The 19,789-nt window shown below is 41.1% G+C and overlaps 2 protein-coding genes across 8 annotated transcripts in view; one reads left to right on the top strand and one right to left on the bottom strand.

The window, feature by feature from the left end:
- The window catches only part of OLR1 (oxidized low density lipoprotein receptor 1), a 13,584-nt gene extending 9,165 nt beyond the window's left edge, over positions 1–4,419 (bottom strand). For 2 of the 3 annotated variants that reach the window (XM_040488943.1, XM_040488945.1), the window contains exon 1: positions 2,229–2,425. In XM_040488943.1, coding sequence (XP_040344877.1) covers positions 2,229–2,304 — 76 coding nt within the window. In that variant the 5' untranslated portion in view covers positions 2,305–2,425. Of the gene's footprint in view, positions 1–2,228; positions 2,426–4,389 lie in introns of those variants that run through there. The other variant, XM_040488944.1, reaches the window with a different exon arrangement.
- TMEM52B (transmembrane protein 52B) overlaps positions 1–19,789 on the top strand; it is a 22,358-nt gene extending 2,569 nt beyond the window's left edge. Inside the window, exons 1-6 of one of the 5 annotated variants that reach the window (XM_040488951.1) lie at positions 10,878–11,023; positions 11,364–11,501; positions 13,536–13,579; positions 16,170–16,208; positions 16,756–16,922; positions 18,144–19,789. In XM_040488951.1, the coding sequence (XP_040344885.1) occupies positions 11,448–11,501; positions 13,536–13,579; positions 16,170–16,208; positions 16,756–16,922; positions 18,144–18,385 (546 nt within the window). In that variant the 5' untranslated portion in view covers positions 10,878–11,023; positions 11,364–11,447 and the 3' untranslated portion in view covers positions 18,386–19,789. Of the gene's footprint in view, positions 1–10,877; positions 11,502–13,535; positions 13,580–16,169; positions 16,209–16,755; positions 16,923–18,143 lie in introns of those variants that run through there. The other 4 variants (XM_040488948.1, XM_040488947.1, XM_040488950.1 and 1 more) reach the window with 4 other exon arrangements.

The following is a 19,789-nucleotide window of genomic DNA, read 5'->3' as shown; positions in this document are numbered from 1 at the left end:
TATTGACCAAACAAAAATAGGAATGCAACTTCAATACTACTCTGACTCATATTAATGTCATGTCCTATACTCACACCAGCTATGGCCTTGTAGTTGCAAGAGGAAAGTTCATCATTATTATAGATAAAAATAAATCATGTAGCTTCCAGGTATATGAATGCCTAATTATGTGTTCCATCACTAAAAAAAGCCCAGATATTTTGGTTGAGCAGGAAAATATCTCACATAACGCATCTGGACTTCTCACCCTGTACAATACACAAATAAGGCACTGGTCATGTTATCCTTTATATGTAGACAAGGAAACCCAAAGTTTCAGTGAATTGTACAAGATCACACAGATGTTAAGATCCAAACATAGGCCTTTAATCTGTTAGCCGCTATGCAGCTTAGAACACTGCATCACAAATTTCCAGTGTGAATGTGCAATGATCCAAATCAATTAATGGTCGAATATATTCACAGAGTTCTCATTATGTCAAAAGCACTTCTGTTAGACTTCAGAGATGAGACAGACACAATAGAAAGTGTAACAGGAAGGGGCGCCTAGGTGGCGCAGTCGGTTAAGCGTCCGACTTCAGCCAGGTCACGATCTTGCGGTCCGTGAGTTCGAGCCCCGCGTCGGGCTCTGGGCTGATGGCTCAGAGCCTGGAGCCTGTTTCCGATTCTGTGTCTCCCTCTCTCTCTGCCCCTCCCCTGTTCATTCTCTGTCTCTCTCTGTCCCCAAAATAAATAAACGTTGGAAAAAAAAAATTAAAAAAAAAAAAAAGAAAGTGTAACAGGAAGAAATACAGTTCATTCACTGGTTCAAAAGTTGTTAAGCTCCTAGAGTGTATATGGCAAATTGGCAGAGAAGTAGGAGATAGTTGTGTCTCTTGCAAATAATTGCCTAATCCTAGCTTGGGGGTAGATATCTGTGTAAATCTTTCAACCAATATTTCCCTTTGGTCCGTATTCATTCTATACTATAGAAGACCAAATATGTCTACCACTCTTGAGCGATGAAACTCCTGAATTTTTAGAAGAAATCACAGGATCCACACCTGTGTGGGGAAGGCACATACTCCCATTTTCTACAGGTCACCCTTTGTCCCATTTCCTGGGTAGGTAGAGACCATTAACCCAATCTCGGCTGCCGGTAGTGATTTTCTGATCAGAAAGCAATTGGATTCGTTGTAGTAGGTGATTGATCTAATCAGGTTCTGAGAGAAGATTTAGCTTCATAATGGTAATAAAATTCAGGCCTATTTACTACATGAAGAGTGAGTGAATGAATGAATGAATGAATGAACAAGTGACTATTGTTGACTTGTAGGTTTACCTGTAAATGACAGCACTGTTTTCATACCAAGTTAAGTTCAGCAACTCAAATGTTCAATCATTCCATGTTCAAACTTATTTTCCCTGTTGAGGGAAATTTCTATCTTGTTTATGGGAACATGACCTGGAATGTCTTTATCCAAATTCCTGACAACACTTGTATTGTACAAATACAACTTCCCCTATTTGTATTTTATTCCTTTCTCTGGGAATGGGTATAAGATAAAAGGCAATTTACTCAGACTGTCTGTGGAATTGGGATTATGAGTTAATTTACATTTAAGGAGTTTAACTTACCGTATATATCAAAAAATTACAATTTTGAAGGCAGTGGTACACAATAAGACGTGATTTGCGCTCAACTATACTGAGTACCATTTCATCTGCTTTGGATAATTCATAAAACGATATCCTGTTTTTGCAATGCCTCAAGAAGACTTGTTATAAAAAGTATCATTGTATACACCGGGTGAATTCAACATGTCCTTAACCTTCTGATGGATTGGATTCTTGATAAAGAGGAGGTTGTGATACAATTCTAGCTGCCTGAAAATGAGTGGTTTTGTTAATTCCCCTGATCCCCAATTAGTCCTCTGTAAAAGGGGGGATTATAATAGTCCTAATTTCAAGATGTAAATATTCAGAGAAGTAATGCACATAGAGAGGATATCAGAGAACACAGCCTATGATAAATGTTCCATAAAAATTATTAGTATCTGCTACGTCACCATTCAAAGCAAGTTAGTTCATTCACATCGAATTTTTCTTTCTTTTAAGCAAGTGTTACTAATTCTACACTGTTTTTCCACACTCTGGTGTTTAAGCTGTCTGATCCTCGATTCAGTTCCTTTACATGTTGAGCTAATCCTAGAATTCTGTCCCTATGTACGTTCACCCACCCCTAGTACCTTTAGCTTTCTCTCCATTTGGCTTCTGGTCGGGTTGGTCTTTCATAGCCGTACTCTTAAGGTCATCAAAAATCATTTCCAAATTCACTCCGAGAATGAGAGAGTGAAGCAGTCAAGGACTTCTGCATAAAGTAAAAATTGGTGAGCTCCTGCTGGAGTGTTTAAATAGCTACTGCTATCTATCTAATTGAAGAATGACTCAATCGTTGGCAGGAGGAAGAAGAGGCTTTGCTTCACACTGGGAAGTCGGCTGACGCAAATTCTTGGGTTATGTCTATTGCAAGTGGGGAAAGTGGCGATTCTGTTAAGTATTTCAGGATGTTTCACTAGGTAATTTATGAAAGGGAAAACTGTATTTTCCGTGAGCATTAGAGGAGAGCCAGTTTCCTCTGTCCATAATTCCCGTGTCCCTATTTGTTTATTTCACTGTAGCAGACTTTCTCTATATTGTAACTTTCATAAGTCTTTTTTAATTCTGACTGTTTCAATCAGCAATAGATCAGAAATTTTTGAGGTAATCACAGGATTCATCTCTAGCCATGATGACCGTGATAATTTTAGAACTTAATTCGAAGCACTATTTCATGCAGTGGCAGTATAACATCGCACCAGTGAGAACACTGGAGCCAGAGGGAGCTAGTTTCAAATCTTTCCTTTGCTAAGCCCTTGATCTATAATCTTGGAGAATTACTTAACATTCTGAACCTATGTGGTTTTGTTTTTGTTTTTGTTTTTGTTTTTTGTTTTTTAGAGAATTGTCTTTTTTCTTCTTCTTTTTAATGTTTATTTATTTTTTTTCCAAAGGAGAGAGAGACAGGCTTAGCGTGAGCCAGGGAAGGGCAAAGAGAGAGGGAGACACAGAATCTGAATCTGGCTCCAGGCTCTGAGCTGTCAGCACAGAGCCTGAGGCAGAGCTTGAACTCTTGAACCATGAGATCTTGACCTGAGCCGAAGTCAGACACTTAAGTGACTCAGCCAACCAGGAGCCCTTGGATCTATGTCTTTGTCTATAAATTGGGACATTGGAATGTCCACTGGATGATGTTGATAATGTTGCTATAAGGATTCATGTGAAATATTGGCTGAAAATGCTAAGTACTGTACTTCAAACATAAGAACTCAATAAATTATAGTTATAATATTAGTAGTAGTAATATTTAGCATAGCTAAATTACCCAGAAAAGAATACATTTTACACATAATTGGAGTCACAAGACTCTTCATTGATCTCGCCGTAAGGATGACTATATGAATTCATTGATAGAATTCTCACCATTTTTCCTTTACAACCTCCTAACCAGAGAAGAAATGTCTTACTGCAGTTATGCATACTTTTAAAAACATTTTTCATTTTTGAGAGAGACAGAGCATGAATGAGGGAGGGGCAAAGAGAGCGGGGGACAGAGGATCGAAGTGGGCTCTGAGATGACAGTCGCGAGCCTGACGCGGGGCTTGAACTCATGAGATCATGACCTGAGCTGAAGTCGGACGCTCAACTGACTGAGCCACCCAGACGCCTCTACATGCTTTTTTAAAAGTTCTTATTTACTTGGGGCGCCTGGGTGGCGCAGTCGGTTAAGCGTCCGACTTCAGCCAGGTCACGATCTCGCGGTCCGGGAGTTCGAGCCCCGCGTCGGGCTCTGGGCTGATGGCTCAGAGCCTGGAGCCTGTTTCCGATTCTGTGTCTCCCTCTCTCTCTGCCCCTCCCCCGTTCATGCTCTGTCTCCCTCTGTCCCAAAAATAAATAAACGTTGGAAAAAAAAATTAAAAAAAAAAATTTCTTATTTACTAGAGATATTTTCTGAACTATTTATGGGCAGAATGATGGGATATCTGGAATCTGCTTTAAACTACGCCAGGGGAAAAAATAAAAGGAGGGGATACATAAAAGAACATTGAAAAAATATGCATACATAAATAAAATATCTAGGAAACTATGAAGAAAAATCACTGATATTGACAGCCTAATTAGGATTCCGTTTCCCTCCTCCTCCCTGGATTTTTTATTTTCCCTTTTTCTGTGCCAGGTATCTGAGACCAAACTGAACATAGTTCATCTGTCACTTCAAGTTTTGCTCTGTGATCCAGTTCACCAGAAAAGCTCAGCATGTAGCAAATATATCCTGGTCAAATCAGCTTGTAACAAATCAATGCTACTTACCTTTATCACGCAAGCGCTACCCAACGTCCCTTGACTGTAAGTGCCAGAAAGCAAGATTGCTGCCTGAATTCACCATGGCGACTTTCGCATAAATAGAATCTCAGGAAAGTGTTTTTGATAATGAATTAATAAATGCTGAAATTACATCTCAAGGAAGAGGACACTTTATCATTCCCCACAGTGACTCAATTATTTTGTATGCCATCAATATTCTAGTGGATTAAGATGAGATACAGATGTGTACTTGTTGACATGGCACATTTTCCCTTTTTTAATGTTTATTTATTTTTGAGGTGGGGAGGGGCAGAGAGTGAGGGAGACACAGAATCTGAGGCAGGCTCCAGGCTCTGAGCTGTCAGCCCAGAGCCCGATGCGGGCTTCGAACCCACAGATTGTGAGATCATGACCTAAACGGAAGTCGGACGCTTAACGAAATAAGCCACCCAGGCGTCTGGACATAGCACATTTTTCTTGTGAGCTAGTTACCTTTTATGGATTGTCCTAGGAAGAAGTGTCTTGGAAAGACATATGTGACCGTGTAGCTAAAACACCCAAAGATACACCCAGGACTAGAAAGAACCACATTCTTTGAAGGAGGCCTAAGATTGAGCTAGATTTCTCAGACTTCAGATATTCACCTTCACACCCCACCCACGAAACCAAGGACCAAATAATCATCCATTGTGCTTGGGGTCAATACTCATAAGATGCTCCCTAAGCAGTCTGGGACCTGGTGATGAGCTCTACAAATCCTGTACTCCCTTCAAATACATTTTTTTTTCTTAAAAAATCCTCTGCACTTAATATCTATAGGTAGGATTGCCATCACTGTGGTAGAGTCCCCTTCCTAAGGAAAGAAAACAAAAACAAAAACCTCAAGGCAACCGGGCTATATATGACAACATCCTTCGCGATCTTGTAACATAAGAACACTTAATCAGACTACATATTTGTGTGTTACCGTTTATGGGAGACAAGGAAGTAGAAAATACATTTTAAAAATTATACCACGTGGTGTTCGGGGCTCAGTTCTTCGGGTGCAAACCCAACTGAGGGGTGCCCGCAGGAATAAAATTGCTTCCTGGAAAAAAAGCCTCTGTGTCACGATTCTCTGTGCAAGAATCCTGCTACATCATCAGTCCCCCCCCCCATTTTATATACTCTAATAGAGCACTCTATTGATTTTCCATTCCATTAAAGTTATTCCCTCTCTCCAACAAATTACAAGCTCTTTACGAGTCAAGTTGGATCCCCTTCTATTAAGAAAAGCTTATTCTTTCCTATCGCCCTGGAATACCATATAGGTTATAATATTCTGCAAACAGTAGGCAGTTAACACTTGAGATTCTTAGCTACTAAAACATCACCAGCATAAGCTGGATTTTAAAAATACAAAGGCATTTAAGGAAAATATGTCTTCGTTCTTTGAGAAAGTGGAGCTAATGCCCAGAAAATGTAAGAGATTTACTAAACGTCTCTTTTCTACCTGAAGCCAGACAAGAACTCAGCTCACTATTCTTCTTCTCCAACTTAATGCTCTGTAATTTTCATTTTTTTTTAATTTTAAAAAATTTTGTTTAAGTTTATTTATTTATTTTGAGAGAGAGAGAGAGAGAGAGAGAGAGTGAGAGCAGGGGAGGAACAGAGAGAGAAGGAGAGAGAATCCCAAGCAGGCTGTGTGCTGACAGATGCGAGGCTCGAACTCACGAACTATATGAGATCATGACCTGAGCCAAAGTCAGACACTTAACCGACTGAGTCACCCAGGTGCCCTGAAACTCTGTAATTTTACTTTTTTCTTTCATTTTTTTAATGTTTATTTATTTTTGAAAGAGAGACAGAGTGCGAGTGGGGTAGGGCAGAGAGAGAGAGAGGGAGACACAGAATCCGAAGCAGGCTCCAGGCTCCGAGCTGTCAGCACAGAGCCTGAGATCATAGAGCCGATGTCAGATGCTTAACCCTTGACCAACTGAGCCACCCAGGTGCCCCAAATTCTGTAATCTTCGAACAGTGACTCCAGTGATGGTGAGTAATATGTGTCAACTTGTCTGGGCCACAGGGTACCAAGATATCTGGTCAAACATTTTTCTGAGCTTCCCTGAGAATGTTTTTGGATGAGATTCCCATCTTAGTCAGTGGGGTAAAGATTTCCCTCCATAATGCGCATGGCCTCGTTCGATCTGTTGAAGGCCTGCATAGAACAAAGACAGTAATCTTCCTCCAAATAAGAAAATATTCTCCAGCAGCCAGCCTTTGGGTTGGAACTTCACCTTGGCTCTCTTGGGTCTCAAGCCTGCTGCTCCACATTACAGATTTGGGCTTGCCGGTCTCCATAATTGCATGAGTCAGTTTCTTACCATACATCTTTCTCTATAAATATGCACCCTCTTATTGGTCCTGTTTCTCTAGAGGACCGTGACTAACATAACTCCTCATTTCTTCCTTCTCCCCGTTCCTGGAAGCCACCATTCTATTTTCTCTTTCTATGAACTTGACTACTCCAGGTACCTCATATAAGTGGAAACATACAATATCTGTCCTTTTGTGTCTGGCTTATTTCACTTAGATTAGGGCTTCACGATCTGTCCGTGCTGTAGTACGTCTCAGAAGTTTCTTTTTATTTTTTCTAATGTTTATTTATTTTTGAGAGACAGAGACACACAGCACCAGCAGAGGAGGGCCAGAGAGAGAGGGAGACACAGAATCCGAAGCAGGCTCCAGGCTCTGAGCTGTCAGCACAGAGCCCGACGTGGGGCTGGAACCCACGAGCTGTGAGTTCATGACCTGAGCCGAAGTTGGATGCTTTACCGACGGAGCAACCCAGGCGCCCCATGAATTTTCTTTAAGGCTGAATAATATCCCATTGTATGTATATACCACATTTTGTTTATCCGTTCATCCATTGATGGACGTTTGGGTTTCAAAACCTGTGGGATAATTTCTACCATCCTTTTGTGGTAGATAGCTGGACGAAATTCACAGACTTTAACTAGTTCTCACTTCCTGCCCCCTGATGTTGTTCATGCCCTTGTGTAATCTTCTCCCCTTCAGTGTGGGTGGTATCCATGGTTTGGATGTGCCAAAGTGATAGAATGTATATGATGATGTATTTGTGATTACATAAGTTATGGTGTTTATTTTGCTAAAGTTTCTCTCCCTCCTCTTGGCCAGATTTAAAGAAGCAAGCTTACAGAAATCCTATAACCACAAAGAATTGAATTCCTGGGGTGCCTGGGTGGCTCAGTCAGTTAAGCATCTGACTCTTGATTTTGGCTCAGGTCAGGATCTCAGTTTGTGAGTTTGAGCCCCACAGCGAGCTCAGCGCCCTCTGTACTGGCAGCGAGGAGCCTGCCTGGGATTCTCTCTCTCTCCTTCTCTCTCTGCCCTTTCCATTCTTTCTCTCTCCCCTTTTCAAAACAAATACATGAAACATTAAAAAACAAAGAAATGAATTCCCGCCTGAGGTAGCTTGGAAGCATATCCTTCCCCAGTTGAGTCTTCTGATGGGAATACAACCCAGAAGACATCTTGACCTCAGCCTGTGAGACCCTAAGTAGAAGACCCAACCAATCTGTGCTCATACTTCTGATCCACAGACACTGTGGATTATATATATATATATATATATATATATATATATATATATATATATAATGTGTGCTCATAAAATTTGTGGTAATGTGTTATATGGTATATAAAACTAATAATACTTTGATAAACTTAATCCCTTCTATTTTGTTAAATTCCCTTAAATTGAATCCTGAGTGTCAATGCCTCTGAGGTTGTCACTCAATGCTTACATTGCAATCTTGATTCATAAGATAGAGCACTTCCTGGTGGAGTCGTTGCAAGATGAAACTGATGTCTTCTGCTTTATTATCTATTTTTGAAGCTACGGGTGTGGCCCAACTCACTGCTCAACACTTTATAACTCATGCTTGGTGACTCACAGTAAAGATAGTCCTGGACTCTATTTCACTGAGGCACAGAAAGGAAGGGAATTCATGGTTGGTCATCTGACATAGGCAAGGTCAAAAGGAGAATAATCAAAGGGGCCAGAAACAAGTAATTTTTTAGCTCCACTTGTTACAGGTTTTGTATAACAATTTCCTGAGGCATAAGTGAAAGACCTCTATGTACATGTGCCCTCCATTGGTTCCACTCCAAGTCTTTAACAACCTGGTCAAAAGCTAATGATTCACAAACTTAATAGAACTACAAGATTGTGTAGGATTGAGATGAGGTCGTTCCCCTCCATCTCAGCCACCTTCCCTTCCAGTCTGTACCCTGTTTAGTCTTCCTACACGGGATCCTCTCTCCTCTCTCAACATTCGTGACGTAGAGGTTTTGACAGGGACAGAACTGGGCATTAAAATTGCCACAAGGCATAATCACTCTCATTAGGATAAACAAGAAGTTCTACTTCTTTGAAGAATAACCCAGTGAGGAAAAAAAAAAAAAAATGGCAGTAGTTATTCTAAGAAAGAATATTAACAAGGAGGTCATTAAAAGAATCGTGTTTTGTTCAAACCTGTTAGAAAGCTGGAGGGCAAAAAGGTGATGGCAATCACATGCAGGAAAGTGCAGTGGGGGCAAAGATCATGGTAATGGGCAAACCTGTTCACTCAGGCTTGGCTGGCATGATTGGGGAAGAGATGGCGAGGAAAACAAGGGGAAATATTCAAAATTGGAATACCAGGAAAGCTAAAACATGGCCATGGTAATAAAACACTGACAGGACATCAGTTATTCAGCATATCGAAGGTGAAGGTCACTGGTAAAACTGAATGGAAATCAAGAGAATCCTAGTTAACACTTCTAAAATACTGGTTACATCAGGACAATTATGTGCATTTCACACACATTACCTTATGGAATCTCTAGAAGTCTATGAAGTAACATTATTATTATCACCCCACTTTAGATAGAACGAAGCTGACCCAACAGGGATATAATAACTTGCCCAAGATCACACAGCTATTAAATGAGAAAGCAGGTATTTAATCCCAGAGAACCTAGCTAGGTTCTTAGCCATGATACTCTATTGTATCTCTGACAAGAGAGAGAGAAGGGAAAAATTAGTGATGTTATCATGTGCGGGGCACTCTAAATAGAAATAGAAATATTCTAATAAAAATCCTTCATGTCTTTGGTGGTATTTTCTCTATGAAACAACATCTAGGGCAAGTCAAGTGAGCATTCCTCTCCTGTTTTGTAAAAGGGAAAATTGAGGCTTGGAGAAATGACATAATAATTTAGTAGAGAGCCAGGGATTTTCTGGTCTCCCGGTCCTATGAAATACTTCCCACCTTGCCAAGTTTTCTGCTGAGATTTGAAAAATACTCTTCATCTTAGCTCCGTCCTCCTTACTTTTTAAAAAATAACGCAATGATCATTTAGTTTGGGAACTTAATGTTATCTAATCACCAGGCTTTTCTGTCACTATTTGATTTCCTTAGCTAAGAGAGAAAGAGAAAAAAAAAGTTATATTCTCCGTGCTCATTTAATGCTGTGTGGGGACTCTTTGAATCAATCCCACCCCACAGTTGCCCTCAACAATCATTCAGTAAAATTAGATACGATCTAAAAGGTGGTTTTATTCAATTCTTATGAGACAGATATATGTGTGTAAACTAATGTCTAATTTTTTTATGAAATACTTTGCATATTGAAGTTTTTTTTTTTCACTTTTTTTTTTTTTAATTTTTTTTTGGGGGACAGAGAAAGAAAGAGCATGAACGGGGGAGGGTCAGAGAGAGGGAGACACAGAATCGGAAACAGGCTCCAGGCTCTGAGCTGTCAGCCCAGAGCCTGACGCGGGGCTCAAACTCACAGACTGTGAGATCATGACCTGAGCCGAAGCCGGACGCCTAACCGACGTCACCCAGGCGCCCACATTTTAAAATTTTTAATGTTTATTTATTTTTGAGAGAGAGAGAGAGAGAGAGAGAGAGAGAGACATAGAGCGTGAGCAGTGGAGGGGCAGAGAAAGAGAAGGAGACACAGAATCTGAAACAGGCTCCAGGCTCCGAGCTGGCAGCACAGAGCCCGACGCAGGGCTTGAACTCACAAACTGAGAGATCATGACCTGAGCTAAAGTCAGATGCTTAACCGACTGAGCCACCCAGACGCCCGATGCGTGCTTATTTTTATTCCGACTTTAGATTTTATTTAAGAGAGAGAGACAGAGACAGAAACTTAAAGACCTATAGATCTTGGAACCCAGCTAAAACATTTTTTGCATGTGTCTGTCTGACTTATCTGTTTCAATGAGAACTGAAGTCAAGGTAGAGGGGAATTTCGTGGTCACCACCCAAACATTCTAATCTCCAAACCTGCTTTCCTCAAAGATGGGAGAGTTTTCCAGTCCATTTGTCAACCTCTCAGTCCTACTGCAATGGTTAAGAATAAATGACCCAGAACCAGGAGAGTTGATTATCAACATAGTAAAGGGGAGGGTTTCAGAGAGCAGGAGAGGAGGGTTAATCACATGGAGAAGGGGAGTGAATGGAGGTTGGCAATTATTCAACAGTCGCCCTGAAATGTGCTGGTGAAGGACCAAGAATATTACTCTTTTTCTGATGGAGACGAGAACTTGTTTGATCACCAGCAATCTGCCTTTGAGCCTCCTAAAGTTAAGTTTCTCACCACTGCCTAGAGAAATACGTAATTCTGAGGACTGCTGTGTCCTCCCTGAATGTCTTCCTTTTGGGGACAGTGGGAGAAAGTTAAAGACCTACAGAAAGGATTACTAATAGGGAAGGAAGGAAGGCAGGGGGAAGCGAATGTGGATAACATAAAAACAGAGTAGAAATAGAGAAAGAAGCCAGGATGAAAGGGGAGAGAAGGACCACAGACAATAAAAGCCCAAAGGAATAAGAGGACAGAACAAAAGAGAGTGAGAAAGAGCGCGCGCGCGAGAAGAAGAAAACTGATTTACTGCTGAGAAAAGTTTGTCTCCTTAAGTCCTCTAGGTCCGGAAGTCAGACCTAGCACAGAGCATGGAAAGGAGGCCACAGACACCCAGGCCGTGATCCTGGAGAAGTGGTTCAGCCCCCATGGTGATGCAAGCCCAGGCCGTGACAGCCTCTGCCCTGGTGTATTTCATCCAGGTGAGTGTGAAAACACAAAAGCAAACCTTTGTTTGTTTGTTTGTTTGTTTCTCAGATAAATCGACTCTCAGAAGACCCTTGGGGGAAATGGATGAGAGGAAAGACACATATTGGACCAAAGGGGTCATGGGGAAAGAATGACTGGAATGTTTCCTTAGTGTTATAGTTTTATGCGGTCCATGAGTGGCTAATGACATCAGTGAAATGGGGGGGGGGGGGGGAGTAGTGGCAGAAATTAGGGTAACCGGAGATACATGCAGAGTAGCTATGGTAATTCGGAAGGGCCACTTATCGATATTTCTTTTAGCATCGTATCACCCGTCCCTCAAAATCCCAAATGTATTCTCAAAAAGAGTGACACAGTTTCCCTGAATGGAGTTTCCACATCAGCACTGGTACAGTTCTAACAGCTTAGGTGCCTCCGGATCAGAAATCAGTTAACAGAGGAAAAACTCTTTCGAAATACTTTGGGCTTTTTATTTCTCGCCACTAAAAATCAGAAGGCCCTAAGTAACTCATTAGCTGAGAAAAGGGTCATTAGACTGATGATCCTGGACAACTGTCAAGGGGAAGTTTGCATAGCTAGCAAGGGATGGACTGTCTGTTTTGATTTCTATGTCCTCGTTAAAATAATGTCTGCAAATCCATTTCTTTCTTCTTGTATTTTCCTTTTGCTTCCTCTTCATTTCCTTGCTTTTCCCTTTCCTTCTTGCCTCTGCTTTTTTTTCTCTTCTTTTTCTTTCCTCTTCTTTCCCCTTCTTTCTTCTCCTCCTTCTCCTCCTCCTCCTCTTCCTCCTCCTCTTCCTTCTCCTTCTCCTTCTTCTCCTTCTTGCAATAATACCCGAACGAAGTATTTTATCTGTCTGGCAAGTTAAACTTTTCTTACCTTTTAGTCAGGAAAAAGAAACAGAACCAGGGCTGGGCTGAGAAAATACACTTTGTCACCAACCATTTTAAAATAAAAAAAAAAAGAGAGAGAGAGAGATTCTCAAATGTTGTCTGCAGAAGACACCTGGTTAATCCTTTTACAAACCCTTTTTGCCTGATGTATCGTGATAGTGTGTGTCCCCTCTCGCTTCCGTAAACTAGCGATGAGCACAACTCTCTGTTCCTTGTTGAGGGCCTTTGTGGTCTTTGTTGTTGATTTCCTGGAAATATTAAGTCATTCAAGTTACAGGAAGAGAGATACAGTCTCTGAATGCAAGTTTCTCTATTTGGGGAGAAAGTCAACTGAAATACAAGGTAAAAAAAGGAGTAGAAGCTTTCATTATTGTTAGCAGAAGGGACTTGCTAGCAATACCGAGGAGTCGTTAGAGCAGATTCATCCCTTGTTCTATTAATTCATTCAACGCGTGTATAGGATAAAGGCTGATCTGAATTCTGGCTACCTCAGTGGGAGCACACAGTTGGTCATGTTAACTTAAATTCCTTTGCCTCCGTCACTTAATCTTTCAAAATAAGGTTAAGTATACCCACCTACATGATTATTGCAATGAAATGTTAAGACATAGTGAAAATTCTTAGCTGACTCGCGTATCGTAGCCACTGAATAAATAAAATTGTTCCCTTCCTTTGTCCCCTCCTCTTTTTTCATATAGTGTGTTATTGATGCACTAAGGGAATAAAAAAGAGGAGTGGTCTAGAATGCAATTTGTAACTGGGAGAGAATTAGGAAGACAATAACAATATCCTGAGGGACAGATGAGGAAATTTCTAGGACAAACAAATTGATTAAAATGCTGCCTAAGGTGCAATGCTCACCCCTTCCAAAAAACAAAACAAAACCATAACCTCCCCCCCCAAAGCCAAGACATTTGTTCCTCCAGGTTCTCCCATTTCAAATCTAATAATCAGCGGGCATGGGAGCAATGAAAACCCACAATCCTCAATATGCCTGACCCTCTGACCTCGTCCTCATATTTTCCCGGCTGTCACCATGCAATCTAACAACGCAGAGTCATGAGGAACAGTCGATAGGCTGCTGAGCAGAGCAATGAGACATTTCCCTGTCTGAGACTATTTCCCTTCCTACAGCTTCCTCGGGCAAGATGTGAGGAGAACTGTGTGAGTCCTGAACAGTAAGTATCTGAGACCCGACTGGGAAGCAGGAGAAACAGACAAAAACATTAGTGCCCAAAACAAGGTCAAAGGGTCATCAGATATCTGTGACTTCCCTTTATCTTTACTTACACGACCATCAGCCCACTAATCACAGACAGGGTTATCCAAAAATAAAGACACGCACCAGGGTGTCGTCCTAAGTACTTAAAATAAAATCACTGACAGCATTTTTCCCCCCACGGCCAATCTCCCCCTTAAAACATCGGAATTAACCTCCGTTTATATAGTCACAGAGATTTGCAAAAGGTTTTCTCGCCCATGCTTCTTCGTGACTCATCAAGACAGACTGGGTTCAAAAATCTCGTCCTGGGGCAGATAAGTTTGGGTAATTCCAAAGTAGCATCACCACCTGAGGTATGAAAAGCATTTTCCGTATTTTAGGGCATTTCACTATTCTTTTTTTCTAAATTTTTTTTTATTAGTTTTCTTTATTTTTGAGAGGCAGAGAGAGACAGAGCGTGTGTGGGGCAGGGGGGCAGAGAGAGAGGGAGACACAGAATCCGAAGCAGGCTCCAGGCTCTGAGCTGTCAGCACAGAGCCTGATGTGGGCCCCGAACTCATGAACCGTGAGATCATGACCTGAGCCGAAGTTGGACATTCAACCGACTGAGCCACCCAGGCGCCCCGGGCATATCACTATTTAATGCACATGTCATTTAGCTATGACTTTGAGGTCATTATCCCTTAATCTAAAACTATCACGATTAGGTCTTACATAGACACAGAGGACACACAAGGGGAAGAGATTCATTTCATTTGGAGGTAAATTACTTAAAAAAAAAAAAAAAAAAGAAGCAGGGCCAGTTGGAACAAAACAGTTGCTCAGCGTGAAGGAAAACACATATTTAGCCATGGGAAGGGTTTCTCAATAGCTAAGTCTGTTAAACCCAGGGGGAAATGGTGGTGGCCTTGACTGCTTGTCACACTGTCTGAGGTTTTAGACACCTACCAGTATAGGAAGAGTCCGTTTTTGTTTTTAGCTGTTATGTTCTTTATTATTATTTTTTCCATTTTTATTTAACTTATTTTTTAAATTTGCATCCAAGTTAGTTAGCACAGAGTGCAACAACGATTTCAGGAGTAGATTCCTTAATGTCCTTTACCCATTGAGCCCATTCCCCCTCCCACCACCCCTCCAGTAACCCTCTGTTTGTTCTCCATATTTAAGAGTCTCTTATGTTTTGCCCCCTCCCTGTTTTTATATGATTTTTGCTTCCCTTCCCTTATGTTCATCTGTTTTGTCTCTTAAAGTCCTCATAAGAGTGAAATTATATGATATCTGTCTTTCTCTGACTCACTACTTTCGCTTAGCATTATACCCTCTAATTCCATCCACGTAGTTGTGAATGGCAAGATTTCATTCTTTTTGATTGCCGAGTAATACTCCACTGTAGGGGTGTGTGTGTGTGTGTGTGTGTGTGTGTGTGTGTGTGTGTGTATTACATGGAAGAATCATTTTTAACAGAGTGAGAATTGTAACATTGTAGAGCAAAAAGAGGCTTTAAATAAATGGGGAATGTGAGAAAACCTACAGGAGACACTATGTATTGAAAAAGCAAACTATATGTTACAAATGTACAACTGAAAAGAGGAGGTAGAAGTGAATTTCAATGGGTTTCAATAGCTCAGTGTACCAGAAAGTATAATTAAATTTGTTTATCTTCAAAAAAAAAAATTTGTTCCTCTTCAAAGATAAATAGTTCCTCTCTTTCCCCTTTGTACTCCTGAGCTTACCACACAATTCCTTCTCCCCCGCAATCCATATATTTTTCATCCCTAGAGAGAAAATTTATAATTGCCATTATTACTTCAGTTAATTTAATTAACTTCCGACACAGCGAAGTTGGGCTTGACAGTTTTATCCCTTCCCGTTTGGCTTCAGTGGGTGTGCATATCAGTTTTGATCATGGATGTGAAAGTTCAGGGTTTTTTCTTTTATGGTGAGAGTTTTTCTGGTGGCCCTTGCGACAATTGACAGCACGTAAATTACAAACTTCACTGCATTGCTTTCGTCTTATAACTAAAAGTTTCTTTCTGTTGAAATTTTACTGATCGCTAATGCATCCAAACGTCAACTTTCATATCCATTTTCAAACTTTGTAAACTCACATTCCAGGCTCTTCCCTGATAATTGTCCTCGTAACAGTTTATAGTGGTCACGACTACCCTTTCTATAAACGCTGTTTTCATAATCACTACTCTAGTCGGTCTTATAGTGCTTTACAAAAGTATTTACACCATGCCATCTGTAGTATAAAATTCTTCTTAAGGCGTCCCATTTTGTAATATGTTCCGCTGGTTATACTGAAGTCACTATAACTTGTATGTTAACTAACTGGAATTAAAACACAAACTTAAAAAAAGTATACACACACACACACACACACACACGTATATATGTTGTGATGCTTTTATTATAACAAGGTAGCATTATCACATTGTAACTCATATTTCTGATTCTGGAACTACAATAGGCATTGACTATATTTTTATTACAGAAAAAAAAAAAAAAAAAAACCTCCAAACACCTTTATTCTTTCTCCATAGTTGCCTGACCACAGATTGGGTACATCTCTGGTATATATGGTAAGTTCCAACTCTAATACCCAGAAAGACATCTCAAAGGAACTTTCTTTTTCTCAAGGGCATTTGTTTTTTTTTTTATCTATTTATTTTTTAGTTTTTAAATATACTGATGGCAGGAAAAAAAAAAAAACAAAAACGCATGAGACACCCAGTGTACTTAACCTTGCATCCCACAGAGTCAAGTTTCTTTACCTCATTGTTAACTATGTGACAATATGCCAGGATTTCCTATTTCAATACCTTCTCCTCGGCCAACATCGAAAGGTTATTGTGTATTTTCTCAGCGTTAGCTCCAGAAATTTCTACAGGAAGGAGAATACTTTGTACGGTAGAAACAGACCCTCCACACCGCATTAAATCTCTTCTGGTTTTAACGAACCGATTCAGTCTTGCTGACGAATAAGTATATGTGTATAAAGAAGTATTATGGTCATTGCATAAAATATTCAAACAAAGTCAGAGTGCAGACACTGAAGGCTGATTATTTCCCAGGGCTGGGAAACACACCAGACCCCAGGGCGGTCACTGCCCTGTGGTCATCTTGCAGGTTGCTGGTGGTCATTGGCGGGCTGCTGCTTCTGTGTGGCCTGACTTCTGTGTGCTTCCGCTGCTGTCTGAGTCGCCAGCAAAACGGGGAAGAGGAGGGCCGGCCTCCCTATGAAGTGACAGTCCTGGCTTTTGATCATGACAGCACTCTCCAGAGCACTATCACTTGTGAGTACTGTGACATTATAACACTGGACGGGGATTAAAAGAACCATCAGGACAGAGCAACGGATATAGACACAAGGACTGAATCGTATTTTTTAGAAACTGTTTGAAATTAAAAAAAAAAAAATATATATATATATATTTTTTTTTTTTTTCGAGAGAGAGACAGAGAGAGCATGAGCCAGGGAGGGGCAGAGAGAGAGAGAGAAAAAGAGAGAGAGAGTACGAAACAGGCTCCGCACTGTCAGCACAGAGCCTGATGTAGGGCTCCAACTCACAAACTGCAAGATCATAACTTCAGCCATGAGACCCTGACCTCAGCCAAAGTCAGATGCTTAGCCGGCTGAGCCACTCAGGCACCCCTGAAGAGTACTGAAGATTCTAGGATTCAGGGTCATTCTAATTTCAGGGAGCCTGACGGTGTGGTGACCTGGGCTCATGCTGATGCTGTCTTCTCCAGTAGTAGTTGGACTCATGATAGAGTGAAGAAGTAGAATGTTGGAGAAAACATTGGGAATGTTTCATAGGAAGAGTTACCCAGTCTATAAACTTATTTTGATAAAACAATTTTAAACCATGAGTGTATCCCTTTTTTCAAAAATGTCTTGGATTTTGTGAGAACTTGTATCTTCTATTACTAATTTATATTATTTTATCTCTCTGGAGAAATTAACCACGCGTGCTTTCAACCTTTTGTTCTGTAGCGTATCTATGGATATACTTAAGGAGTAGCTTACCATTCCCTTGAGCATCATAAAACACTTTCCTTTATCTCCTTCGGTTCTCTTCTTTATATTATATTTATATAAGAGCCGGTGGCCCAACATTGTGATATTTATTTTGAAAAAAAATATGTTTGCTGTTCACCTTTCCTGCTTTTCTTATGGTCATTTTAGAGAAGAGAGAAATAAGATGGAAATAAATATTTCTAAGGAGTCTGCATTATCAGTGCATTGGTGTAAAGTCTATAAAAGGGAAAGGACGGGGCTGTGAGATATGGGAACACAATTTAGATGAGCCGAGGACCCCGGAGAAGACAGGCTCTCCTAGCAGAGTGAAGCTGGTTTCTAAACAGCCCTCGCGGGATTTTCATAACATCTGTGGCCGAGAGTGACAATGAGTTTGGACACTTGCTAAAAACGAAGGGAAATTAAGTGTGTTGTAAGTCCCTGATTTCTGAGGATGCCGCATTTTCTTTAGCTCTATTCCTTCTTTTCTCACCAGCCTTGCAGTCGGTATTTGGCCCTGCAGCTCGAAGAATCCTGGCTGTGGCTCACTCCCACAGCCCCCTGGGCCAACTGCCTCCCTCTTTGGACACCCTCCCAGGGTATGAAGAAGCTCTTCACATGAGTCGCTTCACCGTTGCAAGGTGTTGGCCAAAAACACCTGACCTTCCCCCAGTACCAGAAGAAAAGCAGCTGTCTCCAGTGGACGAGTCTCCTCGAGCAGGACCCTCTTCCAACTGATGGGAATTCTGATTTTATAAATGGGGTGGGGGGATCCCCAGCGTAGCCACAGGCAGACAATGGGACATTTTTTCCCCCTAACTTTTGGAAGATTTAGGATGACGACTATACATTATTCAGTGGGAAGGATGGCTTCCCACTCTTTGTTTCCAGCCACGTGTATTTTCTAACACGGAATGCTCTAACTGGGAACTCTAATTCTTTATCCAGTGGCCAGAATTTGCAACTAACCTCTAGCAATGCTGACTACTCCTGAACCAAGAAAGCATCAAAAGTACCTTGAATGCCTATAGCTATTGAGTTCCTTTGCCTATGGGATACTGCAGGTGGTTTTTCTTTCTGCCAGCTGTAACACAAGAGTAGATTGTGGTACATTTGAGGAGAAAGAGAAGAGTGTAGGCACAGCCATAGACATGAATGCACTGAAGCCGTGAATTCTTCCTCTTGAGAGAACATTCACTTTTCTACTGAATGCCAGTGACACTCTTGGCGTCATAATACCTAATACCTAAGTGGACCCAGGTAATCGTAGTACCTAAGTGGACGTTCAGGATCCAGGGGTAGGATTGCAGACACGGGCTAAGGGAACAGAGTACATACGGTGTCCAAGTGCCAAATATCAAGGTCTTTCCTTCACCCTGGTCCTACTCTCTAGCAGTATGAGAAACTTCATGGAGTGCAGTAACACTTTCTATTAATTTCTCAGTGTTTCTGCCTTGCAAACACATGCACGCACACGCGCGCTCGAGCACGCCTGCACAGACACTCGCAGTCTTTTCTCTAAAAGAATGGCATTGTTTCGCTTTTCTCTTTCTGGCTGACCCCTTAAAGCCAGGCTATCTATAGTGACCCACACTAGTCTCTAGGAGTGGCCTTCACTGCCACCTCGTGGCCATGGTAGAAAATGTCTCCTATTTGAGCCGATCTGCACCCCTCTCCAGTTCTTGGAGTAACTAACTGAACTCAGCCCGGATGGCATCCTGACGTGTCGTGCTAAGCTGTCCGCCTGAATTACTACTGGACAATTGGGGATATGATGTATTGTTACTGGACAACTGAGAAAGTAAAGTGTATTGGGGAAAAATTACTTGGCAGTGACCTTAGATAAATCATTGAAAATCTTTAAAGGAGTTTCCTCATCTGTAAAATCGGGGATAATAACACCTCCAAGGATTGTTGCGAGGCTCAAATAAGCTAGATACAAATGACAAGATTTGTAAAGTATTATGCACATGGATTTGTCGCTCTTAATATTGACATCTAATTTTCACCTGGCTACTATGATTCTGAGAATTGTGCTCTCGTTTGTTCTTTGGCCACCCAGCTTGTTAGGTTACCGCTAAGTCACGCTGGAAGTCACTTTTATTCGTCAATAAATATCTGTCGATTGAGGTTAACCACCAA

This window comes from Herpailurus yagouaroundi, unplaced genomic scaffold (genome assembly GCF_014898765.1).
Source record: "Herpailurus yagouaroundi ecotype Mexico unplaced genomic scaffold, PumYag 166, whole genome shotgun sequence".
NCBI classification, from domain to species: domain Eukaryota; kingdom Metazoa; phylum Chordata; class Mammalia; order Carnivora; family Felidae; genus Herpailurus; species Herpailurus yagouaroundi.
The sequence above is the reverse complement of the archived record's forward strand: the minus strand, read 5'-3'. Positions and strand labels throughout refer to the sequence as shown.